This window comes from Cetorhinus maximus, chromosome 33, assembly GCF_964194155.1.
Source record: "Cetorhinus maximus chromosome 33, sCetMax3.hap1.1, whole genome shotgun sequence".
NCBI lineage: Eukaryota > Metazoa > Chordata > Chondrichthyes > Lamniformes > Cetorhinidae > Cetorhinus > Cetorhinus maximus.
Genome location: NC_135911.1, coordinates 11,947,496 through 11,969,287, shown reverse-complemented (window position 1 = coordinate 11,969,287; position 21,792 = coordinate 11,947,496). Strand labels below are relative to the sequence as shown.

The following is a 21,792-nucleotide window of genomic DNA, read 5'->3' as shown; positions in this document are numbered from 1 at the left end:
CCCCTCTCCCCACCCCAAAGGATCATCTGTCACTTCTTCCATGTTGTTCTTTCACCGACTGGAAACCCTCGTTCTGCTATTAACACATTCTCCTGTCGGAGGGTCAGTACTGAGGGGGCTCCGCGCTGTCGGAGGGTCAGTACTGAGGGGGCTCCGCGCTGTCGGAGGGTCAGTACTGAGGGAGCTCCGCGCTGTTGGAGGGTCAGTACTGAGGGGCCTCCGCGCTGTCGGAGGGTCGACACTGAGGGAGCTCCGCGCTGTCGAAGGGTCAGTACTGAGGGGTTCCGCGCTGTCGGAGGGTCAGTACTGAGGGGGCTCCTCGCTGTCGGAGGGTCAGTACTGAGGGGGCTCCGCGCTGTCGGAGGGTCAGTACTGAGGGGACTCCGCGCTGTCAGAGGGTCAGTACTGAGGGGGCTCCGCGCTGTCGGAGGGTCAGTACTGAAGGGGCTCTGCGCTGTCGGAGGGTCGACACTGAGGGGGCTCCGCGCTGTCGGAGGGTCAGTACTGAGGGGGCTCCGCGCTGTCGGAGGGTCAGTACTGAGGGGGCTCCGCGCTGTCGGAGGGTCGACACTGAGGGGGCTCCGTGCTGTCGGAGGGTCAGTACTGAGGGGGCATTTCAAAATGCATGTTTTGTGATGGCCAATCATATTCCACTTTTCCAAACAGGTCATGAGGTGTTTCAATGGAATCAATATTACAGACATCTCAATATGGTCATTACAGAGAGTCTCCACTCCCCCTCTTCCCCCCACACTTCCCCTCTTCCCCCCCCACTCCACCTCTTCCCCCCCACTCCCTCCCTTCCCCACTCCCTCTCTTCCCCCTCACTCCCTCTCTTCCCCCACTCCCTCTCCTCACCCCCACTCCCTCTCTTCCCCCCACTCCCTCTCTTCCCCCCACTCCCTCTCTTCCCCCCACTCCCTCTCTTCCCCCACTCCCTCTCTTCCCCCCCACTCCCTCCCTTCCCCACTCCCTCTCTTCCCCCCACTCACACTCTTCACCCCCACTCCCTCTCTTCCCCCCCACTCCCTCTCTTCCCCCCACACCCTCTCTTCCCCCCCTCTCCCTCTCTTCCCACACTCCCTCTCTTCCCCCCCACTCCGTCTCTTCCCCCACTCCCTCTCTTCCCCCCACACCCTCTCTTCCCCCCCTCTCCCTCTCTTCCCCCACTCCCTCTCTTCCCCCCCCACTCCCTCTCTTCCCCCCACTCCCTCTCTTCCCCACCTCTCCCTCTCTTCCCCCACTCCATCTCTTCTCCCCCACTCCCTCTCTTCCCCCCCTCTCCCTCACTTCCCCCCACTCCCTCTCTTACCCCCCTCTCCCTCTCTTCCCCCACTCCCTCTCTTCCCCCCCACTCCCTCTCTTAGCCCCCACTCCCTCTCGTCCCCCCCACTCCCTCTCTTCCCCTCCACTCCCTCTCTTCCCCCCACTCCCTCTCTTCACCTCACTCCCTCTCTTCCCCCCCACTCCCTCTCTTCCCCTCCACTCCCTCTCTTCCCCCACTCCCTCTCTTCACCTCACTCCCTCTCTTCCCCCCCACTCCCTCTCTTCCCCCCCACTCCCTCTCTTCCCCTCCACTCCCTCTCTTCCCCCACTCCCTCTCTTCCCCCCCACTCCCTCTCTTCCCCCCCACTCCCTCTCTTCCCCCCACTCCCTCTCTTCCCCCACTCCCCCTCTTCCCCCCCACTCCCTCTCTTCCCACACTACCTCTCCCCCCCACTCCCTCTCTTCAGCCCCACTCCCTCTCTTCCCCCCCACTCCCTCTCTTCCCCCCACTCCCTCTCTTCCCCCACTCCCCCTCTTCCCCCCCACTCCCTCTCTTCCCACACTACCTCTCCCCCCCACTCCCTCTCTTCAGCCCCACTCCCTCTCTTCCCCCCCACTCCCTCTCTTCCCCCATTCCCTCTCTTCCCCCCCACTCCCTCTCTTCCCCCACTCACTCCCTTCCCCCACTCCCTCTCTTCCCCCCCACTCCCTCTCTTCACCCCCACTCCCTCTCTTCCCCCCCACTCCCTCTCTTCCCCCCACTCCCTCTCTTCCCCCAATCCCTCTCTTCCCCCCACTCCCTCTCTTCCCCCACTCCCTCCCTTCCCCACTCCCTCTCTTCCCCCCACACCCCCTCTTCCCCCCCACTCCCTCTCTTCCCCCCACTCCCTCTCTTCCCCCACTCCCTCTCTTCCCCCACTCCCTCTCTTCCCCCCCACTCCCTCTCTTCCCCCACTCCCTCTCTTCCCCCCACTCCCTCTCTTCCCCCCCACTCCCTCTCTTCCCCCCCACTCCCTCTCTTCCCCCCACTCCCTCTCTTCCCCCACTCCCTCTCTTCCCCCACTCCCTCTCTTCTCCCCCCACTCCCCCTCTTCCCCCACTCCCTCTCCTCCACTAACTCCCTCTCTTCACCCCCCCACTCCCTCTCTTCCCCCCCACTCCCTCTCTTCACCCCAACAGCCCCTCTTCCCCCACTCCCTCTCTTCCCCCCCACTCCCACTCTTCACCCCAACAGCCCCTCTTCCACCACTCCCTCCCTTCCCCACTCCCTCTCTCCCCCCAACTCCCTCTCTTCCCCCCCCACTCCCTCTTTCCCCCCCCATTCCCTCTCTCCCCCCCCAACTCCCTCTCTCCCCACCCCCCACTCCTTCTCTTCCCCCCCGCCATCTGTCCTTGCTTCCTCTCCCCACCCCATGACCCTGGTTCCTCTCCAACCAGCCCCCTACCTCCCGGTCCCTCTCCAAACCCGCTGCCCCCCATCAACACTGAGGGGGTGCCGCGCTGTCGGAGGGTCGGTGCCAAAGGAGATGCTGGCCTTCAGGTGAAATTTTAAACCGAGATCCCCATCTGCCTCCTTAGTGCGTGTAAAAGATCCCACAGCCACTATTTGGAAGAAGAGCAGGGGGAAGGTCTCCCCGGTGTCCTGGGGCCAATATTTACCCCTCAACCAACATCACTAAAAAAACATGATCTGGGTCATTATCACATTGATGTTTGTGGGAGCTTGCTGTCCGAAAATTGGCCGCCACGTTTCCTACATTACTACAGCGAACATACTTTTGGAAAAGTACTTAATTGGCTGTGAAAAGCTTTAGCCATCCTGGGAAGGTGAAGGCGCCAGAGAAATGCAAGTCTGTGTTTTGAAAGTTGCTGAAGTTGTCTCTGCAATACCGCCCTTTGCCCACCTGATGGCGCCGCTGCTCAGTTTTAAACTTGGATGAGCAGCGCCATCTAATGGCTGAACCCCTTTAATACAGGAACAACAACAGAAAACAACTTGCATTTATATAGCGCCATTAATACTGCAAAAAAGTTCCCCTATGCACATCAGGGTTTTGTAAATGAGTCAAAAGTTGATCCAGAGCCACCTAAGCAGATACTAGGGACTAAAAGCTTAGACAATGAAGTTTTTAAGGGGCATCTTAAAGGAAGGGAGATAGAGGATTAGGAAAAGAATTCCAGAGCTTAGGACCCCAGGCAGCTGAAGGCACGGCCGCCAATGTTGGAGCGATGGGAATCGGGGGATGCTCAAGGGGCTGAAAGGAGCGCAGAGATTTTGGAGGGTTGTTGGGGCTGGAAGAGGTTACAGAGATAGGGAGGGTTACAGAAGCTGGAGGAAGTTACAGAGAAAGAGAGGGTTATAAGGGTTGGAAGAGTTTACAGAGATAGGGAGGGATATAGGGGGTTGGAAGAGGTTACAGAGATAGGGAGGTTTGTATGGGCTGGAGGAGGTTAAAGGGATAGGGACAGTTGTAGGGGCTGGAGGAGGTTACAGAGATAGGGACGGTTGTAGGGGCTGGAGGAGGTTACAAAGATAGGGAGGGTTGCAGGGGCTGGAGGAGGTTATAGAGATAGGAAGGGTTATAGGGGTTGGAAGAGTTTACAGAGATAGGGAGGGTTATAGGGGGCTGGAAGAGGTTAAAGAGATAGGGAGGTTTGTAGGGCTGGAGGAGGTTAAAGGGATAGGGACAGTTGTAGGGGCTGCAGGAGGGTACAAGGATAGGGAGGGTTATACAGGGTTGGAAGAGGTTACAGAGTTTCTCCAATGCATCTTGTAGATGGTACATACTGCTGCAAATGTGCGTCGGTAGTGGAGAGAGTGAATATTTGTAAAAGGGGTGCCATCAAGCGGGCTGCTTTGTCCTGGATGGTGTCAAGCTTCGAGTGTTGTGGGAGCTACACTCATCCAGGGCAAGTGGAGAGTTTCCATCAGAGACTCCTGACTTGTGCCTTGTAGATGGTGGACAGACTTTGGGGAGTCAGGAGGTGAGTTACTTGCCGCAGGATTCCCAGCCCCTGTCCTGCTCTTGAAGCCACAGTGTTCATATGGCTAGTCCAGTTCAGTTTCTGGGTGGAGAGAAGGCACCAATCTCTCCCCGATTCTAGGCGTGGAGGTCCTGTGGAAGAATTGACCTGAGCCACCAAAGGAGAGCAGCTGGTGACACAGGATGTTCATCCAGGGAGAGTCCCAAACCTCTTAATCCCACCCCCCGCACCCACCAAGCCAAAGCCACCAACTGCAGCTGCATTGGGAAACTCTCCAAGATCATGTTCTACACTGATGACAGTAAAGATCATGGAAGGCAGGGAACTTTTGCATAAACTTAATAGTGTCCAAAATATAATTGTAAGTACCAATACATTATTGAACTCATTGAGTGTAATAAATAAATGTCCCTAAAATACCAAATTGGTCAATTCCTCTTCCTGATCTCCTGTTGATTTGGACATTCTGAAATTATCATCTCAGACTCACTGATGACAAGTTGGTGACAAGGACTCACGGTCAGTGGGAAGTGATTCTGATTTCAATCCTGAACTATGATCTCCAAAAGGAAGCACTGAACGGTCTCCTTATTTAAGAAAGGATGTAAATGCGTTGGAAGCAGTTCAGAGAAGGTTTACCAGACCAATACCTGGAATGGGTGGGTTGGACAGACTCGAAGAGTAAGATCCTGAGGGGTCTTGACAGGGTGGATGTGGAGAGGATGTTTCCTCTTGTGGGAGAATCTAGAACTTGGGGCTCATGGTTTAAAAATAAGAGTTGCCCATTTAAGACAGAAATGAGAAATTTCTCTCTGAGGGTTGTCTGGAGGATCAGAATCCCCTCCAACTGGGAAACATATGAAATTAAAAATCCAGACCCACAGACCTGTTTTGACTTCATTTTGAAGGTATAAAATACAAAATTTTTATTTGGAACAATATACTTTCATAAAGTATTTGAAAAAACATTACAAGGCATTTCGAAATGGCCATCACAAAAAATGCAATCATATTCCACTTTTCCACACAGGACATGAGGTGTTTCAATGGAATCAATATTACAGACATTTCAATATGGTCATTACCGAGAGTCAGACAGTGCAAAGCTATTCACTTTATCGACATACATCATGTTAACACTCTGAGGAGTTTCAATACAATGATGATATATTTAGTGTTCACTGTACACTTTCCGTCTGAGTCGTACAGCCCGAGGGGTCTATACAATTCCCAGCCCCTCGGTGCACTGTAGCTGAAAGGTCTTAGACAGCGACCTTTCCCCATTGCGCCTTTGTGGCGGCTGCCCCCAAGCTCTAATACATCCCTCAGCACGTAGTCCACGGTGCCTCATTGTGGGGGGGGGAGAGAGAGTGATGGGGGGAGGGCTGGCCCCTGCAGGGCAGTGGTGGTGTTGGGGGGGGAGCCTCCACAGCGCAGAGGGTTATACGTTCATATGTAACAATCATCCATTCTGGACTGATTTTCCCCTCCCTGACACAGGCTCAGTGCTGGGGAAACTCAGTCGGTGCTGGACAGTCCCGTTCCCCAGAAGGTTTTGTTCTCCAGCCGCTCCATCCAGATGCTCAGGTGCTGTTGTCACAAGGCCCCGTGTTTCACCTGGACAGGTCACCCCTGTCAAAGGAACATCCTTAGATGCTTCATTTCGATTGTTCGAGTGTCGATTCCTAGGAGAGAAAATCCAGCAGAGTTCAGGTGACATTAAAAGAATCCAACACTTTGGACAAGTGTGTAAAGGAGCCGTTCAGGAGCACAGACCGATTAAATTACACTCAACATCCTGGGTACCAATAGCAGCTGGAAAATGGGTCACAGGAGCTGCACGGTGATGGAGCACAGAGTGTAGAGGAGAGGAGGCTCATAGGGGAGGCAATGGGCAAGAGCTGGACACTCCACAGGAGCTGTGCTGACCGAGGCACCAGACAAATAGAAAAATGCCAGCTCACCTCAATATTGGAGAAGAAGAAGAATTGATGAGGATCTCGGTTAACACTGAGCTGAAGATGATGGGGATCAGATCAGACACGAGGAGGTTGGGAGTGTCCGGGCTCTCCAGACTGATCCTGAAGGATTGAGAGGAGCCACAGATGGACAGGATATTCCTTGATGTGCTCAAGCCCAATCCAGCAGTGACCAAACAGGTTAACAGACACAGAAATATCGCGATGGAGAGACAGAGGACAGAGTTAGAGAGTCTGTAATAATCTCCCCTCCCCACCGCTGGGTGGGCGAGAGGTGGGCAGGGAGATGGGGATGTTGAAGGAGACAAGGAAATCCAAGATGGCTGCCCCAGTGATGGAAACCACTGATGGCCGGGTCACAGGGTGCTGAGATTGAGCAAGAACTTGCATTTATATAGCAGCCTCATTGTCCAAAGGTGCCTGACAGGGGAAAGCGTGAGCCACATAAGGAGATATTAGGACAGGTGACCAAAGTCTTGATCAAAAGGTGGTAGGTTTTAAAGAGCGCCTGAAAAGGAGAGGTTTAGGGAGGGAATTCCAGAGCTTAGGGCCCAGGCAGCTGACATCACGACCGCCAATGGTGGAGTGATGGAAATCAGGGGATGGTCAAGAGGCCAGAGAGATGAGCACAGGCAGCTCAAAGTGTATCGCTGTACACAACATTTCCACAACACTAAATGTAATAAAACTAAACTGGAATTAACAATGGGAGCTGTGGAACATTCTAGAACTCACCATCTTTGCCGTGTTTGGAATATGAAAACCACAATTACAGCAACAAGAACAACAGGAATTCCGATTCCCAATCCCACTCTTGCTCCAGTAGAGAGTCCAGAATCTATGGACAGAATGAAGACATTAACAGACTGGGACACACTCACAAAACTAACAGCAGAGACCTTCAGCACCTAGTGTTTCAGAACCAACCCCAGTACAAACAGATCCCTGGTTAATTCTAGTCCTGGAGGGACGTAGGAGGTTAGATACCAATAATCACACACACACACCAGGCCACCCCACACTCCGTGCACACACACACTGTCCCACAATGTGATGGATACATGCTTTCCAATCGACATAACTGGACACTGACCAGCAGCAACCTCCCTCCAGTTAAACCCAACAGTCCGCTGAAATAGAGCGGGAATTTTAATTAAATCAGGAAAGGAAAGCCACGGGATTGGGTGGAACACTGATTTACACCCAGGTCAATATTACTCCCCACTGACTTCAACCAGCGTTACACACAATCCCGTCAGTTTCCCAATAGGAGGGTTCGGTTAAAATTGTACCCAGACTTTCCACACAGGATTCCAGAGACACTAATGCTAGTGGGAAGCAGGAATCCTCAGTTCTGTATCTGAGGGACAGGAAGGTGAGATTCAGAAAACAGAAATAACAATTCCAAGTAGTTTAAGGGCCAGTTACAGGTAACAGTGACCCACACCACTCACTTTCACAGCATCATTCTATGGTGAAATATCACACAGCATTTCAAACATTCTAATGTTACTACCTGTCTCTGCAGCATGTTCAAATGTAAGAGCTGAAAACACATGCAGTAGTTTAGAAACAGATTTACCTGGTACCTGTGTGTGTTCTAAAGAAAACATCATGTGTTTAGTATCGTGTGTGAAACAAACTGCAGAAATGTTCAAAGACTCTATCGGGCTTTAGGGAAACACATCCTGGGAGGAACGGGATTTGGGTCAAACTGATCGGGAAGGATCAGGAACAGGGTCGGCAAAGTGAAAAATCCAACAGGATTGCATTAACTGTGGGGGGGGGTAGAATGGAAGTTTTCCAGAGTTACCCTGAGCAGGATCATTCCCAGCAGCCTACATCCCCCTGTGGAGAGAATCCCCCCAGGATCCTGGGTCTACTGGGATACACTTTCAAGGCAAGTGCACTGGGTCTTGTAAAGGCTGCCTGAGAGGTGCGATGGGCCCCACCTCCCCAACATCTGGAGATGGATAGAGCTCTTTGCTGGAGAGTGAGTGCAGCTTGATAGCTCCATTAACTCCTTCCATCACCCAGTTTGACAGCTCTGTCCTTCAGGGCTCAGTCTGCTCAGTCAGTGGTGCTATTACTGACCCAGCCTTAGTGATGGACATTGAAGACCTCACTCAGTACATTCTGTGTCCTCGCTACCCTCAGTGCTTCCTCCAAGTGGCATTCAACATGCAGGAGTACTGATTCATCAGCTGAGGGAGGGCAGCTTGATAACACTGTTAACTCCTTCCATCAGTGAGTATGACTATATCACCCAGCTCTCCCAGCATGGACACTAGTCCCCAGATGTTAGGGAGGGGATATTGCAGAGTCCACTGGGCTGGGTGGGTCTTTGTTGTTTCCTGATTCCATAACTGGGTCACATCCAGTGATCTGTTCAATTTTAGTCTCTTTTTTTCTCATGGTTTGATTCTGATTGATGTGGCCGAGCAAGTCAGAGGACAGTTAAAAGTCAACCAGGTTATTGTGGGACTGGAGTCACATAGAGACCAGACTGGGTAAGGACGGCAGGTTTCCTTCCCTAAAGGGACATTCGTGAGCCAGTTGGGGTTTTACAACAATCCAACAGCTTCAGCGTCACTTTTATTGGAACCAACTTTATATTTCCAGATTTTTATTTAATAAACTGAATTTAAATTCTGGAAGTGCCATGGAGGGATTTGAACTCTCATCCTCTGGATTATTAGTCCAGGTCTCTGTATTACTAGTCAAGTAACATAACCACTGAACAACCGAACCCATACAGAGATTAAATACAGAATACCTGAAACAGAAACCTCTCACCTCTTAGAGAGATGACCAAGATCAGTTTGCTCCCAATAATAGCCCACACTCGTGTTCCTGTAAATCTGACACTGATACTGGTTCATGTCAGACTTCCTGAGGTCAGAGATCAGAACCAACCAGTTGCCCTGTTCCAGTTGATCTTTGAACAGTTTTGTTCTGTTTCTGAACCATGGGTCTTGTCCTGTCAAATCGTCATTCCCAGTGATGAACTTGTGTAAATGTTCATGCTGAGATGTCCCCCAAATTACCAGTAAATCTGAGACTGGGACATTGCGTTTGTAGGTACAGGGCAGCACAACCTGCTCCCCAAGGAGCCCAGAAACTGGCACAGGCGAGTCACCAGGGAAAGATTGTAAGTATTTATCCACAGATATAACCTCCCTGCTGGTACATTACATCCCAAGCTTCACATGGTTACACTGCGATGCTTGATTTACAAGAAGCACTGACCAGTAAATCACTGCTTTCATTTCTGAGGGAAGGTTAAAGCTCAGGCATTAAGGGCCTTCAACTAAACCCAGCTTGTGCTGGAGATTTGGGATCATGTACATCCACCAGAGAAGGCAAATGGAAACCTGGGTTTCTCATCCCATAAAAAAGATGGCCCCTCAGGGAGAAGCCAGAGGGAGTGGCACTGCGCCCTCTGGCACTACCCTAGGAGGTGTTGTGCTCAATTTTCCCCATGTCTATTGGAGGGGGATTTGGCCCCATGGCCACCTGACTCAGGTGAGTGTTGAAGCCACTGAACCACAGCTGACACCTCATCTAACATTATAAAATTTCACACGGTATTACCTTCGGTTGTGTTGTGTTGTTTATGATGATCAACTGCAGGAGTTACACTTGGGTCTGGGGTTCGACAAACTGGAATAGAAAACATTACAGTTCAAATGCGAATTAGATCCACTATTTAACTTAAGCATCTCCCCTCATTCAGCTAATCTACTGCTGAAGCCCTCATGTCTGCGTTTATTACTTCCAGACTCAACTATTCCAATGTTCTCCTGGGCAGTGTCCCACATTCCACCCTCTAATCTCCAGCCCATCCAAAACTCTGCCGCCATCATATCCTAACACCCACACCAAGTCCCTTTCACACATCACCCCCATGTTGCTCACTGATATACATTAGCCTCCGGTCCAGTAATGTCTCAATTTTAATATTCTCATCCTTGCTTACTAATCCTTTCATTGCCTCCCTATCTCTGTAACCTCTTGTCCCTCCGACCATCCTTATCTCTAACTTTCTCCAACACCTCAAATCCTCCCCATCTCTCCACTGTCTTCCAGCCCCTCCCTGTCATTGTAACCTGCAACCTTCACTACAACCCTCTGAGATCTCTGCGCTCCTCCAATTCAAGCCCCTGGAGCATCCCCCGTTTTCCATCGCTCCACTAATGGCAGCCGTGCCTTCAGCTGCCTGGGCGCTAAGCTCTGGGACTCCCTCTCTAAACCTCTTCGACACTGTCTGTCCTTGTTGAAGATGAGCCTTAAAACCGACCTCTGACTGAGCTTTTGGTCACCTGTTCCTAATGTGGCTCAGGGCCAAATTTGGTTTTATGAAGCTCCAAAGTTGAGATTTAACAAGGCTAAAAATGCTCTTTCAATTAGAGTTTTTGAAAGTTGGATAAACACCTGAATGGGGAAAGAAATCTGCAGAACTGTGGGAAAAGAGAAGGGGACTGGGATTAATTGAGTAGCTCTTCCTCAGAGGCAGCACGATGGGCTGAATGAACTCCTATGTTGCACGATTTTCAGTCACCACTCACACTGTAGATCTAAAGGCAGTCATCCATTTATTTACTCAAATAGTGAGCGTGGGTAACATCACACTAAAGGGCAGCTGGAACACCAGCTCTGGTTGGATGTACTCCTCCAGGTCTGATCACATGACCACGTTACAGACATAGCTGCAGGATGACAGATTGGGACCTGAATATTAAAGGGCTCATGAAATTTAAGATGGACAGGAAGCTAGGAAAAGGTGGAGGGGTGGCTCTGTTAATTAATTGCAGTAATAGGTCATCCCTCACTATTGTGCTAAATTCAGGAAACCAGGATGTAGAAACGGTGTGGGTCGAGATGAGAAATGATAAAGGCAAGAAGTCATTTGTGGGAGTGGTGTACAGGCTCCCTAACAGTGACCACACAGTAGGATGGAATTTAAAGGAGGAAATAATGGGAGCTTGTCAGAATGGCACATGGGGACATTTTAATCCACATATAGACTGGAAAAAAAATCAGATGGGCAAAGGTAGCCTAGATGAGGAGTTCAAAGAAAGTTTTTGGGAAAGTTTCTGAGAACAGCATGTTCCGGAGCCAACCACAGAGCAGGCTATACTAGACCTGGTATTGTGCAACAAGATAGGATAAATTGTTATCCTCATAGTGAAGACACCCTTAGGTGGCAGTGATCATAATATGATTGAAGTTTACATTCAGTTTGAGGGAGAGAAGAGTGGGTCCAAGGCTAGTATTTTAAACTTAAATACGGGCAATTATTTGGGAATGAAAACAGAGCTAGTTAAAGTGGACTGGAAAATAAGGCTAAGGGATATGTCAGTAGAGATGCAGTGGCAGATATTTGAAGGGACATTTCAGAATACACAAAATAAATACATTCCAATGAGAAAGAAAAATTCCAAGGGGAGGACACAGCAACCATGGTTAACTAAAAGAGTTAAAGACAGTATCAAACTTCAAGAAAAATCATAATTGCGCAAAGATGGGTGGCAGCTCAGAAGATTGGGCAGAATATAGAAAACAAAGAATGACAAACAGGTTAATAAGGAAGGAAAATTAAGAGTCTGAGAGAAAGCTAGTTAGAAATATGAATACAGATAGCCAGAGTTCCTATAGATGCCTAAATAAGAAAAGAATTAACAGAGTGAGCATTGGTCCTATAGAAAACGAGTCTGGGGAATTAATAATGGGAAGTAAGGAGATGGCAGATGAATTGAACAGATTTTGTATCAGTCTTCACTACGGGGGATACAAGTAACATCCCAGAAATAGCTGTAAATCAGGAAAAGGGAGAGAGGAACTCAGGAAAATTACAATCACCAATGAAACGGTAGTGAAAAAATTGTTAGAGTTGTGTGCTGACAAATCCTTGGGGCCTGATGGAATTAATCCAGGCTGTGGCCCTTTAGTTCAAGCTGGTTTATTTTTCAAGATAACTCCTCAATGCTACCACACAGTGTTCCAGCTGTATCTTTCTATTCTATTTAGATGGGATAATCAATGGCCATCACCTGTTTAACTAGCAATTGTTTTTATCAAGGTGATTGCCACATTAATAAATGGGTGGGATGAAACGAGTGGTGTGCCACAGGGAATAGTGCTGGGGCCTCAACTTTTCACAATTTATATAAATGACTTGGATGAAGAGACAGGAGGTATGGCTGCTAAATTTGCTGATGAAGTAAGTTGTGAAGGGGACATAGATAGGTTAAGTGATTGAGCAAAGATCTGGCAAATGGAGTATAATGTGGGCAAATGTGAACTGTCCATTTTGGCTGGAAAAATGAAAAAGCATATTATCTAAGCAGTGAGAGATTGCAGAGCTTAGATGGAGGGATCTGGGTGTCCTAGTGCATGAATCACAAAAGGCTAGTATGCAGGTACAGCAAGTAATTAGGAACGCGAAGACAATGTGAGGTGAACTGAATATAAAAGTAGGGAGGTTATGCTCCAGTTTAAGGAAGGATGTAAATGTGTTGGAAGCAGTTCAGAGAAGGTTTACCAGACTAATACCTGGAATGCATTGGTTGTTTTATGAGGAAAAGCTGGACACATTAGGCATGTATCTGCTGGATTTTAGACTGAGAGATAACTTGACTGAAACATATATGATCCTATGGTTCAACGTCCTGTCCAAAAGACAGCACGTCCCTGTCCATGAACAGTGAGGTTCAAAACCCACACCACAGACCTGAGCTCAAAAAAATGCTGACATTCCCACTGCGGCACTGAGGAACTGCTGCACTATTGGAAGTTCTGTCTTTTAGTCGAGACATTAAACTGAGGGTCCCTTTTGCCCTCTCCCATGGATGTAAGTGATCCTACAGCCAGTACTGGAAGTGGAATAGGTGACTTCCTCCTGGTTTATTTGGCCATCAACCAACATCCCTAGCAGAGCTGTAGATTACCAGGAAAGATGCAATATAAACACAGGTCTGTCTTTAATGTTGGAATCATCATGAAGTGATGGGAGAAAACTGAAATTGGAACTTACCTGTCTGAGATACGTTGAACTGCTGGTTGGGGGTCTCTCCTCATGTCGCTACGATTCGGAACATGTTTCACTGTCTGTGTGGCATCATGACACAAGACTTAATGGCATCCACACTTCCAAGATAAACTGGAACATCCTCATTGTTGTGACTGAGTTTACTTCAGTAGCAAGGACACATTCATGACTCCATTTAGTTGCTGTTGGTCTTGGTTCAGTGTCCGAGACGCACTGAACATCCTCATGACTGTGGCTTTTTCACCAGACACTTTTTTCCCGCTTTATTACAATCCCTTGCCGCTTCCAATCCCTTGTTCCCTCTACCCCGGTGAGCGTCGGTGAGAATTCCAGTCTCTGATACTGGGTTAAATCCAGCTGGGAACTGGTGTCTGATTGAAGTGGAAATCAACCCATCACCCATTGTATCTACCCAGACACTCCTGGTAGCAAATTGTTAGTCTGGATAAGGACTTGTCCATATAAAAAATATTCCTTATGAAGCACAATATACTGGACGTAAAAGGAATCTTTACAATGATATATTAATTATTGAGATGGGAGCGTCTTTGGCGAAGCCAACATTTATTGTCCATCCCGAGACGCCCCTTGAGAAGGTGGTGATGGGCCGCCTTCTTCAACCGTTTCAGCCCCGTGTGGTGAAGGGGCTCCCACGGAGCCGTTAGGGAGGCAGTTCCAGGATCTTGACCCAGTGACGATGAAGGAACGGCCGGTATATCTCCAAGTCGAGGCGGTGTGTGTGTGACTGGGAGGGGAGCTTGGAGGTGATGCTGTTCCCAGGCTCCTGCTGCCCTTGTCCTTCTCGGGGAGGCTGGAGGTTGTGGCTTTGGGAGGTTTTATTGAAGAAAGTGGGACTGGGAACAGAAGAGAAAGAAAACTTGTTATAATAAAAGCAAAAATACTGCAGATGCTGCAAGTTTAAACTGAAAACGGAACAGCTCTGAAAGCATCAACATTAAACTGGAATCATTAACTGTTTCCCTCCTGATCTGCTCAGTGTTTCCAGAATTTTCCAATTTAACAGACTCAAACAGATGACGTCATCCACCCACCCAGAGACAAAAAGCTGCCGGATCGCCCTGTCAATCAGCGCTTACCCCGCCCAGCATAAATCAGGTTCCAATCGGCCGCTAGGTAGCCCTGTCAATCAGCGTTCACCACGCCCAACACAAATCAGCATCCAATCAGCTGCTACGTCGCCCTGTCAATCAGCGTTCACCCCGCCCAACACAAATCAGCATCCAATCTGCCGCCAGGTAGCCCTGTCAATCAGCGTTCACCCCGCCCAACACAAATCAGGATTCAATCCGCTGCGATGTCGCCCTTGTCAATCAGCGTTCAAACCGCCCAGCACAAAACAGGATCCAATCAGCTGCCGGGACGCCCTGTCAATCAGAGTTCACCCCGCCCAACACAAACCAGATCCAATCAGCTGCCGGGAGGCCCTGTCAATCAGAATCTTCACGTTTGCTGCGGCCATTTTCTCTCGATGTCGTTTTTAGCTAATCCCGTTCCCGCTCCAAACCTAACAGTTTAATCCGGTATCAGCAGGAGGAACCGCCCGGTCCCCGCTCCCACTCCCGGTCCCCACTCCCACTCCCGGTCCCGGCTCCCACTCCCGGTCCCCGCTCCGGTTTTCACTGAGGGACCCGCAGCTCCTTTTCCATCCATTTCCCCCCCCCCCCCGGATAAAGAGTTAAATCCCGGTGAAGATAAAGGAAAGTTTCCCCCCGGATCCCCCTCCCTCCCCCCGGGTGTGAGACACTGACAGTACCTGCAGCTCCTTTCCATCCATTCCCCGAGAGAGGGATCCGCTCAGAGCCGGGGACAGGGAGACAAGAGAAGAGACACATCCACTGGGCCGAATGGGAAAGAGGCGGGGCCTGTGTCCGGCTCCATTCAGACAGGGGGGGGGATCGTTCCCAGACTCTCCTCCCTCTCCCCCCGGGGCTGAAGTGAACAGTTCCCCGGGAGCCGGCACCGGGATTGTAGATTCAATCTAATCCCCACAGGATAAAAGCAGCTTTTACCCCGGCTTTTCCTGACAGAGACTGGGTCATTATTCCTCACTCCCCCCCCCTAACTCACTGTGACAATGGGACAGTCCAGGCTGCTGCTGACGTCATTAGGTGGATCCAGTTCCAGTGAGCGGAAACCTCCCTCGGGTTATTTCTTGGCACAAACAACAGCAAATGAATTAACCAATCACAGCAAAAGAGGCGGTTTCGTCGTCATTCCATTCTGATTGGGGATTGGACACTGGGTTTATAAATCCGCCAATAGCAAGTGTATAAAAGACAAAGACTCAGTCACTGTCTCAATCGAGACAACGTAAAACTACAGAGCGTTCAGTCCCTCCCTTTAACCACTTAACTCGTTTGTTTCATTCTCTCTTTCTGGGCGCAGCCGCTCCACTGAATAAACCAGGAAAAACACCCGCTGCAGTGAGAAAACCGCAGCAAAGACTGAAATATCCGAGCAGCCAGAGATATGTGGCTTTCAGCTAAATTATATACCAAATAAACAATCCCACAGTGACTCGGGACTGAAAACCCCCTCCTGTAGCAACCAAGAGCGGGTGGATAAATCACAGATAAAAACAGAGAGTTCAGTCAGATATACCCAGAGTCTGGATCCTGTATTAAAGGGGTTCAGTCAGATAAACCCAGAGTCTGGATCCTGTATTAAAGGGGTTCAGTCAGATATACCCAGAGTCTGGTTCCTGTATTAAAGGGGTTCAGTCAGATAAACCCAGAGTCTGGTTCCTGTATTAAAGGGGTTCAGTCAGATAAACCCAGAGTCTGATTCCTGTATTAATGGGGTTCAGTCAGATAAACCCAGAGTCTGGTTCCTGTATTAAAGGGGTTCAGTCAGATAAACCCAGAGTCTGGTTCCTGTATTAAAGGGGTTCAGTCAGATAAACCCAGAGTCTTGTTCCTGTCTTAAAGGAGTTCAGTGAGAATAAACCCAGAGTCTGGTTCCTGTATTAAAGGGGTTTATCCAGGAGATGGTGAGGTGAATAAGGCAGGTGAGTTGAGGTCGCAAATTAACACATGGAAGTATGATGTCATTGCTGTCACAGAGACATGGTAAAGAGAGGAGCAGGATTGGCAGCTTAATATTCCAGGATATTGGGTCTTGAGGCGAGACAGGGAAAAGAGGTAAAAGAAGAAGGGGTATCGCAATATTGATCTAGGAATCGATTACAGCAGTAAGGAGGGATGACATTTTAGAAGGCTCCTCAAATGAAGCCATATGGGTAGAACTTAAAAAGAAAAAAAGAGCAATCACATTGCTGGGAGTGTACTATAGGCCCCCAAACAGTCAGAGAAATAGAAGAGCAGATATGTAGCCAAATTTCAGAGAAGTGTAAAAATAATAGGGCAGTAATCGTGAGGGATTTCAACTTCCCCAACATTAACTGGGTTAGTCAGTGTGATAGGTTTAGAGGGAGCGCAATTCTTAAAATGCATCCAGGAGAGCTTTTTAAGCCAGTACGTAGAAGGTCCTACAAGAGAGGGGGCGGTCCTGGACTTAATTTTAGGGAATGAAGCCGGGCAAGTGGTAGAGGTATCAGTGGGGGAGCATTTTGTAGATAGTGATCTTAACTCTGTTAGATTCAAGCTTGTTGTGGAAAATGACAAGGATGGGCCAGAAATCAGAGTTCTAAATTGGGGGAAGGCCGGTTTTAATAAGATCAGGCATGATTTGGCCAGAGTGGACTGGGAGTAGCTACTTTTACGTAAATCTGCATCAGAACAGTGGGACTCATTCAAGAAAGAAAGAGTGAGAGTACAGGGCCAACAAATTCCAGTAAAGACAAAGGGTGGGACTAACAAATCCAGGGCACCCTGAATGTCAAGGGATGTTGGATAAAGAGAAAAAGGGAGGCTTATGATAGATACCAAGGGCTCAAAACAGCAGAAGCCCTAGAGGAGTATAGAATGTGTGAGCTGTGGGGGGAGGGGGGTGGGGAAACTTAAAAAGAAAATTAGGACAGCAAAAAGGGGCAAGAAAAATCATTGGAGGTAAAATAAAGGAAAATCCAAAGTTATTTTACAAGTACATTAAGACTAAGAGGATAGCTAGGGAAAGAGTAGGGCCCATTAAGGACCGTCGTGGTAATTTGTGTGTGGAGCCTGAAGACGTAGGTAGGATTCTAAATGAATACTTTGTGTCAGTGTTCCCAAGTGAGAGGGACGACATGGGTATGGAAATCGGGTGGAAGGACTGTGATATAATTAAAGAAATTAGCATAGAAAGGGAGGAGGTTCTAAGTGGCCTGGAAGGCTTGAAAGAAGATTAATCTCCAGGCCTGAATGAAATGTATCCCAGGCTGTTGAGTGAGGCAAGGGAGAAGATAGCAAGGGCGCTGGCAATAATTTTCAATACCTCTCTGGCCACAGGAGAGGTGCCAGAGGACTGGAGGACAGCCAATGTGGTACCGTTATTCAGGAATGGGGGAAGGGATAAACCAGGGAAATACAGGCCAGTCAGTCTAACCTCAGTGGTGGGGAAACTACTGGAAGCAATTCTGAGGGACAGAATTAATCTACACTTGGAGAGGCAGGGATTAATCAAGGACAGTTGGCATGGTTTTGTTAAGGGGAGGTCACGTTTGACCAATTTGATTGAATTTTTCGAAGAGGTGACCAGGTGTGTCGATGACAGCAATGCATGATCTGTGAGGGTGTTGGAGTATAAGAGTGAGCAAATCTTGCTGCAATTATGTCGGGATTTGGTGAGATCACACCTGAAGTATTCTGTAGTTTTTATCCCATTACCTCAGGAAGTAGATGCGCTTACTTTGGAGCGGGTGCAACTAACGTTCAATAGACTGATCCCTGGGTAGTCGGCAGGCTGTCCTAGTAAGGGAGATTGACAGAATGGAAGAATATTCCCAGGTGTCTAGAAGAATGAGAGAGGATCTCATTGAAACACAATATTCTGTAAGGCCTTGACAAGTTGTTGTTGAGCAGTTGTTTCTGCCCCCCCCCCCCCCCCACCCGCCCCAGCCCCCGCCCGGAGAGTCTAGAACTTTTGGGTCACGGTCTCAGCGTAAGAGGTCGGCCGTTTTGGACTGAGATGGGGAGAAACTTCTTCACTCAGAGGGTGGTGAATCTTTGGAATTCTCTACCCCAGAGAGCTGTGGGTGCTCAGCCGCTGAGTATCTTCAAGACTGAGATTGATAGGATTTGTGTGCACCAAGGGATCCAAATTGATAGAAGTTCAGCCATGACCTTGTTGAATGGTGGAGCAGGCCCAAGGGGCTGTGTGACCTACTCCTCCTAATTTATATTCTTATCAACTGAAGGTGAAGAGCAGGAATCTGAGGCTCCCTCTATCACACAGTTAGTAGACATTCAACTAATCCCTGTACCAAACAACTCACCGGCCAACACTTAAAAGCTCCTTGTCCCTCTCTCTGCTGACTTTTCTCCATCCTCTGATCCTTGCTCTGTTCCCCAGTCGCTGACTCCATCCCCCGCCCTGGTCACTGTACGTGGCTGAACTGGAGTATTTACAAGCTCGAACTCCTGTTTGACCCTGAGCAGAGCTTCTGGTCCAATATCCATCACCCAGGCTGTGTAATTCCACCTCTGTCACATCGCCTGTTTCTGTCCTTTCCTCACTTCATCTGCTGCTGAAACCCTCAACAAACACTTTGTGATATCAGAATTGTTGTGTCTAGAGATAACCCCTGTCCTCACTGACCGGTTCAGTAATGGTTCAATCCCTGTTTTCAAGAACTCTCATTCTCGTTTTCACCCCTCCCGATCCCTAACTTGCTCCAGCCTCTCAAACCTCCCTATCTCTGGAACCTCTCCCAGCCCCTTGAACCCTCCCCCAGCCCCGACAACCCTCCCTCGCTCTGAAACTGCCTCCGGCCCCTACAACCCTGCCCCAACCCCTACAACCCTCCCGATCTCTGGAACCTCCCTCAGCCCCTTCAACCCTCCCTATCTCTGGAACTGCCTCCAGCCCTACAACCTTCCCTATCTCTGTAGCCTCCTTTAATGATGGCCTTTTGCAGATCCCTGATTTCCATCACTGGTGGCCGTGCCTTCGGCTGCCTGGGGCCCGAAGCTCCGGAATTCCGTCCCTAAAACTATCCTTAAACTTACCTTTCTGTCTGAATTTCTCCTGGTGTGGCTCAGTCTCAAATTTTGTTTGATCAATCCTGTGAAGCACTTCTGGGTGTTCTATAAAGATGCTATATAAATGCAATTTGTTGTTGTTCAACTTGTTCCTGCGCTTTTCAAACCTCCCCCTTAACCCAGGCATCGGAGGATTCAGTCACTGGGAAGGCCATCTCAGATTCCCTTGTTTCACTCAATATCCACATCTCCGTGCTCACTGCCTCTCCCCACACAGTGGGAGGAGGAACTATTGCAGGATTCTCTAACTTTATCCTCTGGCCCTCCCACTGTCGGTCAGCACAGCTCCTGTGGAGTGTCCAGCTCTTGCCCATTGCTTCCCCTATGAGCCTCCTCTCCTCTACACTCTACCACCGTGCACCTCCTGTGACCCATTTTCCAGCTGCCATTGGTACCCAGGATGTAGAGTGTAATTTAACCGGTCAGTGCTCCTGAACAGCTCCTTTACACACTTGTCCAAAGTATTGGATTCTTTTAATATAACCTGAACTCTGCTGGTTTTCCCTCCTAGGAAACAAAATAGATACAAGATCAATCGAAATGAAGCATCTTACGTTGCCACAAAGGTGACCTGTTCAAGTGAAGCACGGGGCCTTGTGACAACAGCACCTGAGCATCAGGATGGAGCGGCTGGAGGACAAATCCTTCTGGGGAACGGGACTGTCCAGCGCTGAGTTTCCACTGCACTGAGCCTGGGTCAGGGAGGGGAAAATCAGCCCAGTTTTGTGGTTATCGAGTGATTCATGGTGGAAAGGCTGAGCTCAAGATTGGGATCAACAATCACTTCCCACTTTGCACAAGCCATTCTGAGCAGCACAATCTCAGGAGGGAAACTGCCAGTGGAACTATAATCTGTTTACTAGAAAAACTGTCGAAGTATTTCATTGTCTGCATTATCTCTCAGCATTCCTGTTACAGACTGAATCCAAACCCAGTCTCAGGAACAAACAGGACCACCTTTAGCTGTGTAACCCATTGATCACTCCCCGTGTGAGATGGTAACTTCCAAAATATCCTATTGATGAGTGAGTGGGAACATCAGGGAGTTTCTGATGAATTTATTCACTTGTCCTCAGTGTGGGTGATGGTACCAGGGCCCCATTTATTGTCTATCTCTACTTGAAGCACTGCAGTCCTTGTAGTGATGATGATCCCACAGTGATGAATATGGGAAGAGGCTTCAGAAACTCCCTCTGCAGCAGCATCCACTGGGCAGAAACCAGCAACGACATTATTGTCAGCAAGTGTTTTACACCCAGAATTCAGATTCTAGATGGTTTAAAGATTGAAAACAATATGCATACATATAATTAATTCTAATGTTTCTCTGCAGTTTTTGATTTGAGCAGTGAAGCCAATGTTTGCATTTCTTAGCTGATATGTGCAATCATAGAATGATTCAGAAGAGAGGCCAATCAGCCCATCGAATGTTTCCCCTTCAAGTATTTATTCAATTCCCCTCTTGAAAGTTTCTATTCAATCCGTTTCCACCACCCTTTCAGGCAGCGCGTTCCAGATCACAACAACTCGCTGTGTTAGAAAAAAATTCTCCTCGTCTCCCCCTCTGGTTCTTTTCCCGATTCTCTTCAATCTGTGTACCTGTGGTTACTGGCCCACCTGCCACTGGAAACAGTTGCTCCTTATTTACTCTATCCAAACACCCCAAGACTTTGAACGCCTCATTTCAATCTCCCCCTTAACCTTCCCTGATCGAGGGAGAACAATCCCAGCTTCCCCAGTCTCTCCTCGTGAACTGAAGTCTCTCATCCCTGGAACCATTTGAGTAAATCTCTTCCACACCCTCTCCAAGGCCTTAACATCCTTCCTAAAGTGTGTGGGGCCAAGAATTCGATTCAGTCCACCAGCTGAGGCTTAACTTGTGATTTATAAAGGTCTCCCATAACTTCTTTGCCTTTGCACTCAATATTTGTATTTATAAACTCAGGCACCTGTATCTGTTCACCAGCTTTTACTGTTTTGTGAAGCTTGCAGTCCCATATTTTTGCTCTACAATTCCTCCTCCCACTGTGATATATACAGAATTTAGACTTCACATTTTGTCTGTGTTGTTCAATCCAAACTAAGTGCATAAAAGTTTTATTTTTGTATGTGGATGTATCTATCCTGTATATTTGAATGTTATAATTTTTCTATTAAGTTTTTGATTCAAACAACGATTAAAGAGAAACTCATGCTGATATTTGTGGATCTACAGGCTGATGTTTAATGACTCTGTGGGTCACTGCCTTAACAGAGGTGCTGCTGTCTGCAGGCAGTAAGTGAGGTGAGGTGAGAGTGACTGCCCTTGACATCAAGGCACCATTTGACCGAGCATGGCACCTAGGAGCCCCAG

General features: G+C 48.7%; 1 protein-coding gene and 1 long non-coding RNA gene across 2 annotated transcripts in view; both read right to left on the bottom strand.

Annotated features, from left to right (window-relative positions):
• Positions 1–3,254: 3,254 nt before the first annotated feature.
• LOC144671634 (uncharacterized) overlaps positions 3,255–21,792 on the bottom strand; it is a 71,747-nt gene continuing 53,209 nt past the window's right edge. Inside the window, exon 2 of the long non-coding RNA XR_013573973.1 lies at positions 3,255–3,378. This is a non-coding gene — a long non-coding RNA (uncharacterized LOC144671634). The remainder of the gene's footprint in view (positions 3,379–21,792) is intronic.
• The window catches only part of LOC144671601 (uncharacterized), a 48,598-nt gene continuing 31,950 nt past the window's right edge, over positions 5,145–21,792 (bottom strand). Inside the window, exons 6-7 of the mRNA XM_078533617.1 lie at positions 6,966–7,068; positions 5,145–5,936 (exon numbers count right to left, since the gene is read on the bottom strand). Coding sequence (XP_078389743.1) covers positions 5,714–5,936; positions 6,966–7,068 — 326 coding nt within the window. The 3' untranslated portion in view covers positions 5,145–5,713. The remainder of the gene's footprint in view (positions 5,937–6,965; positions 7,069–21,792) is intronic.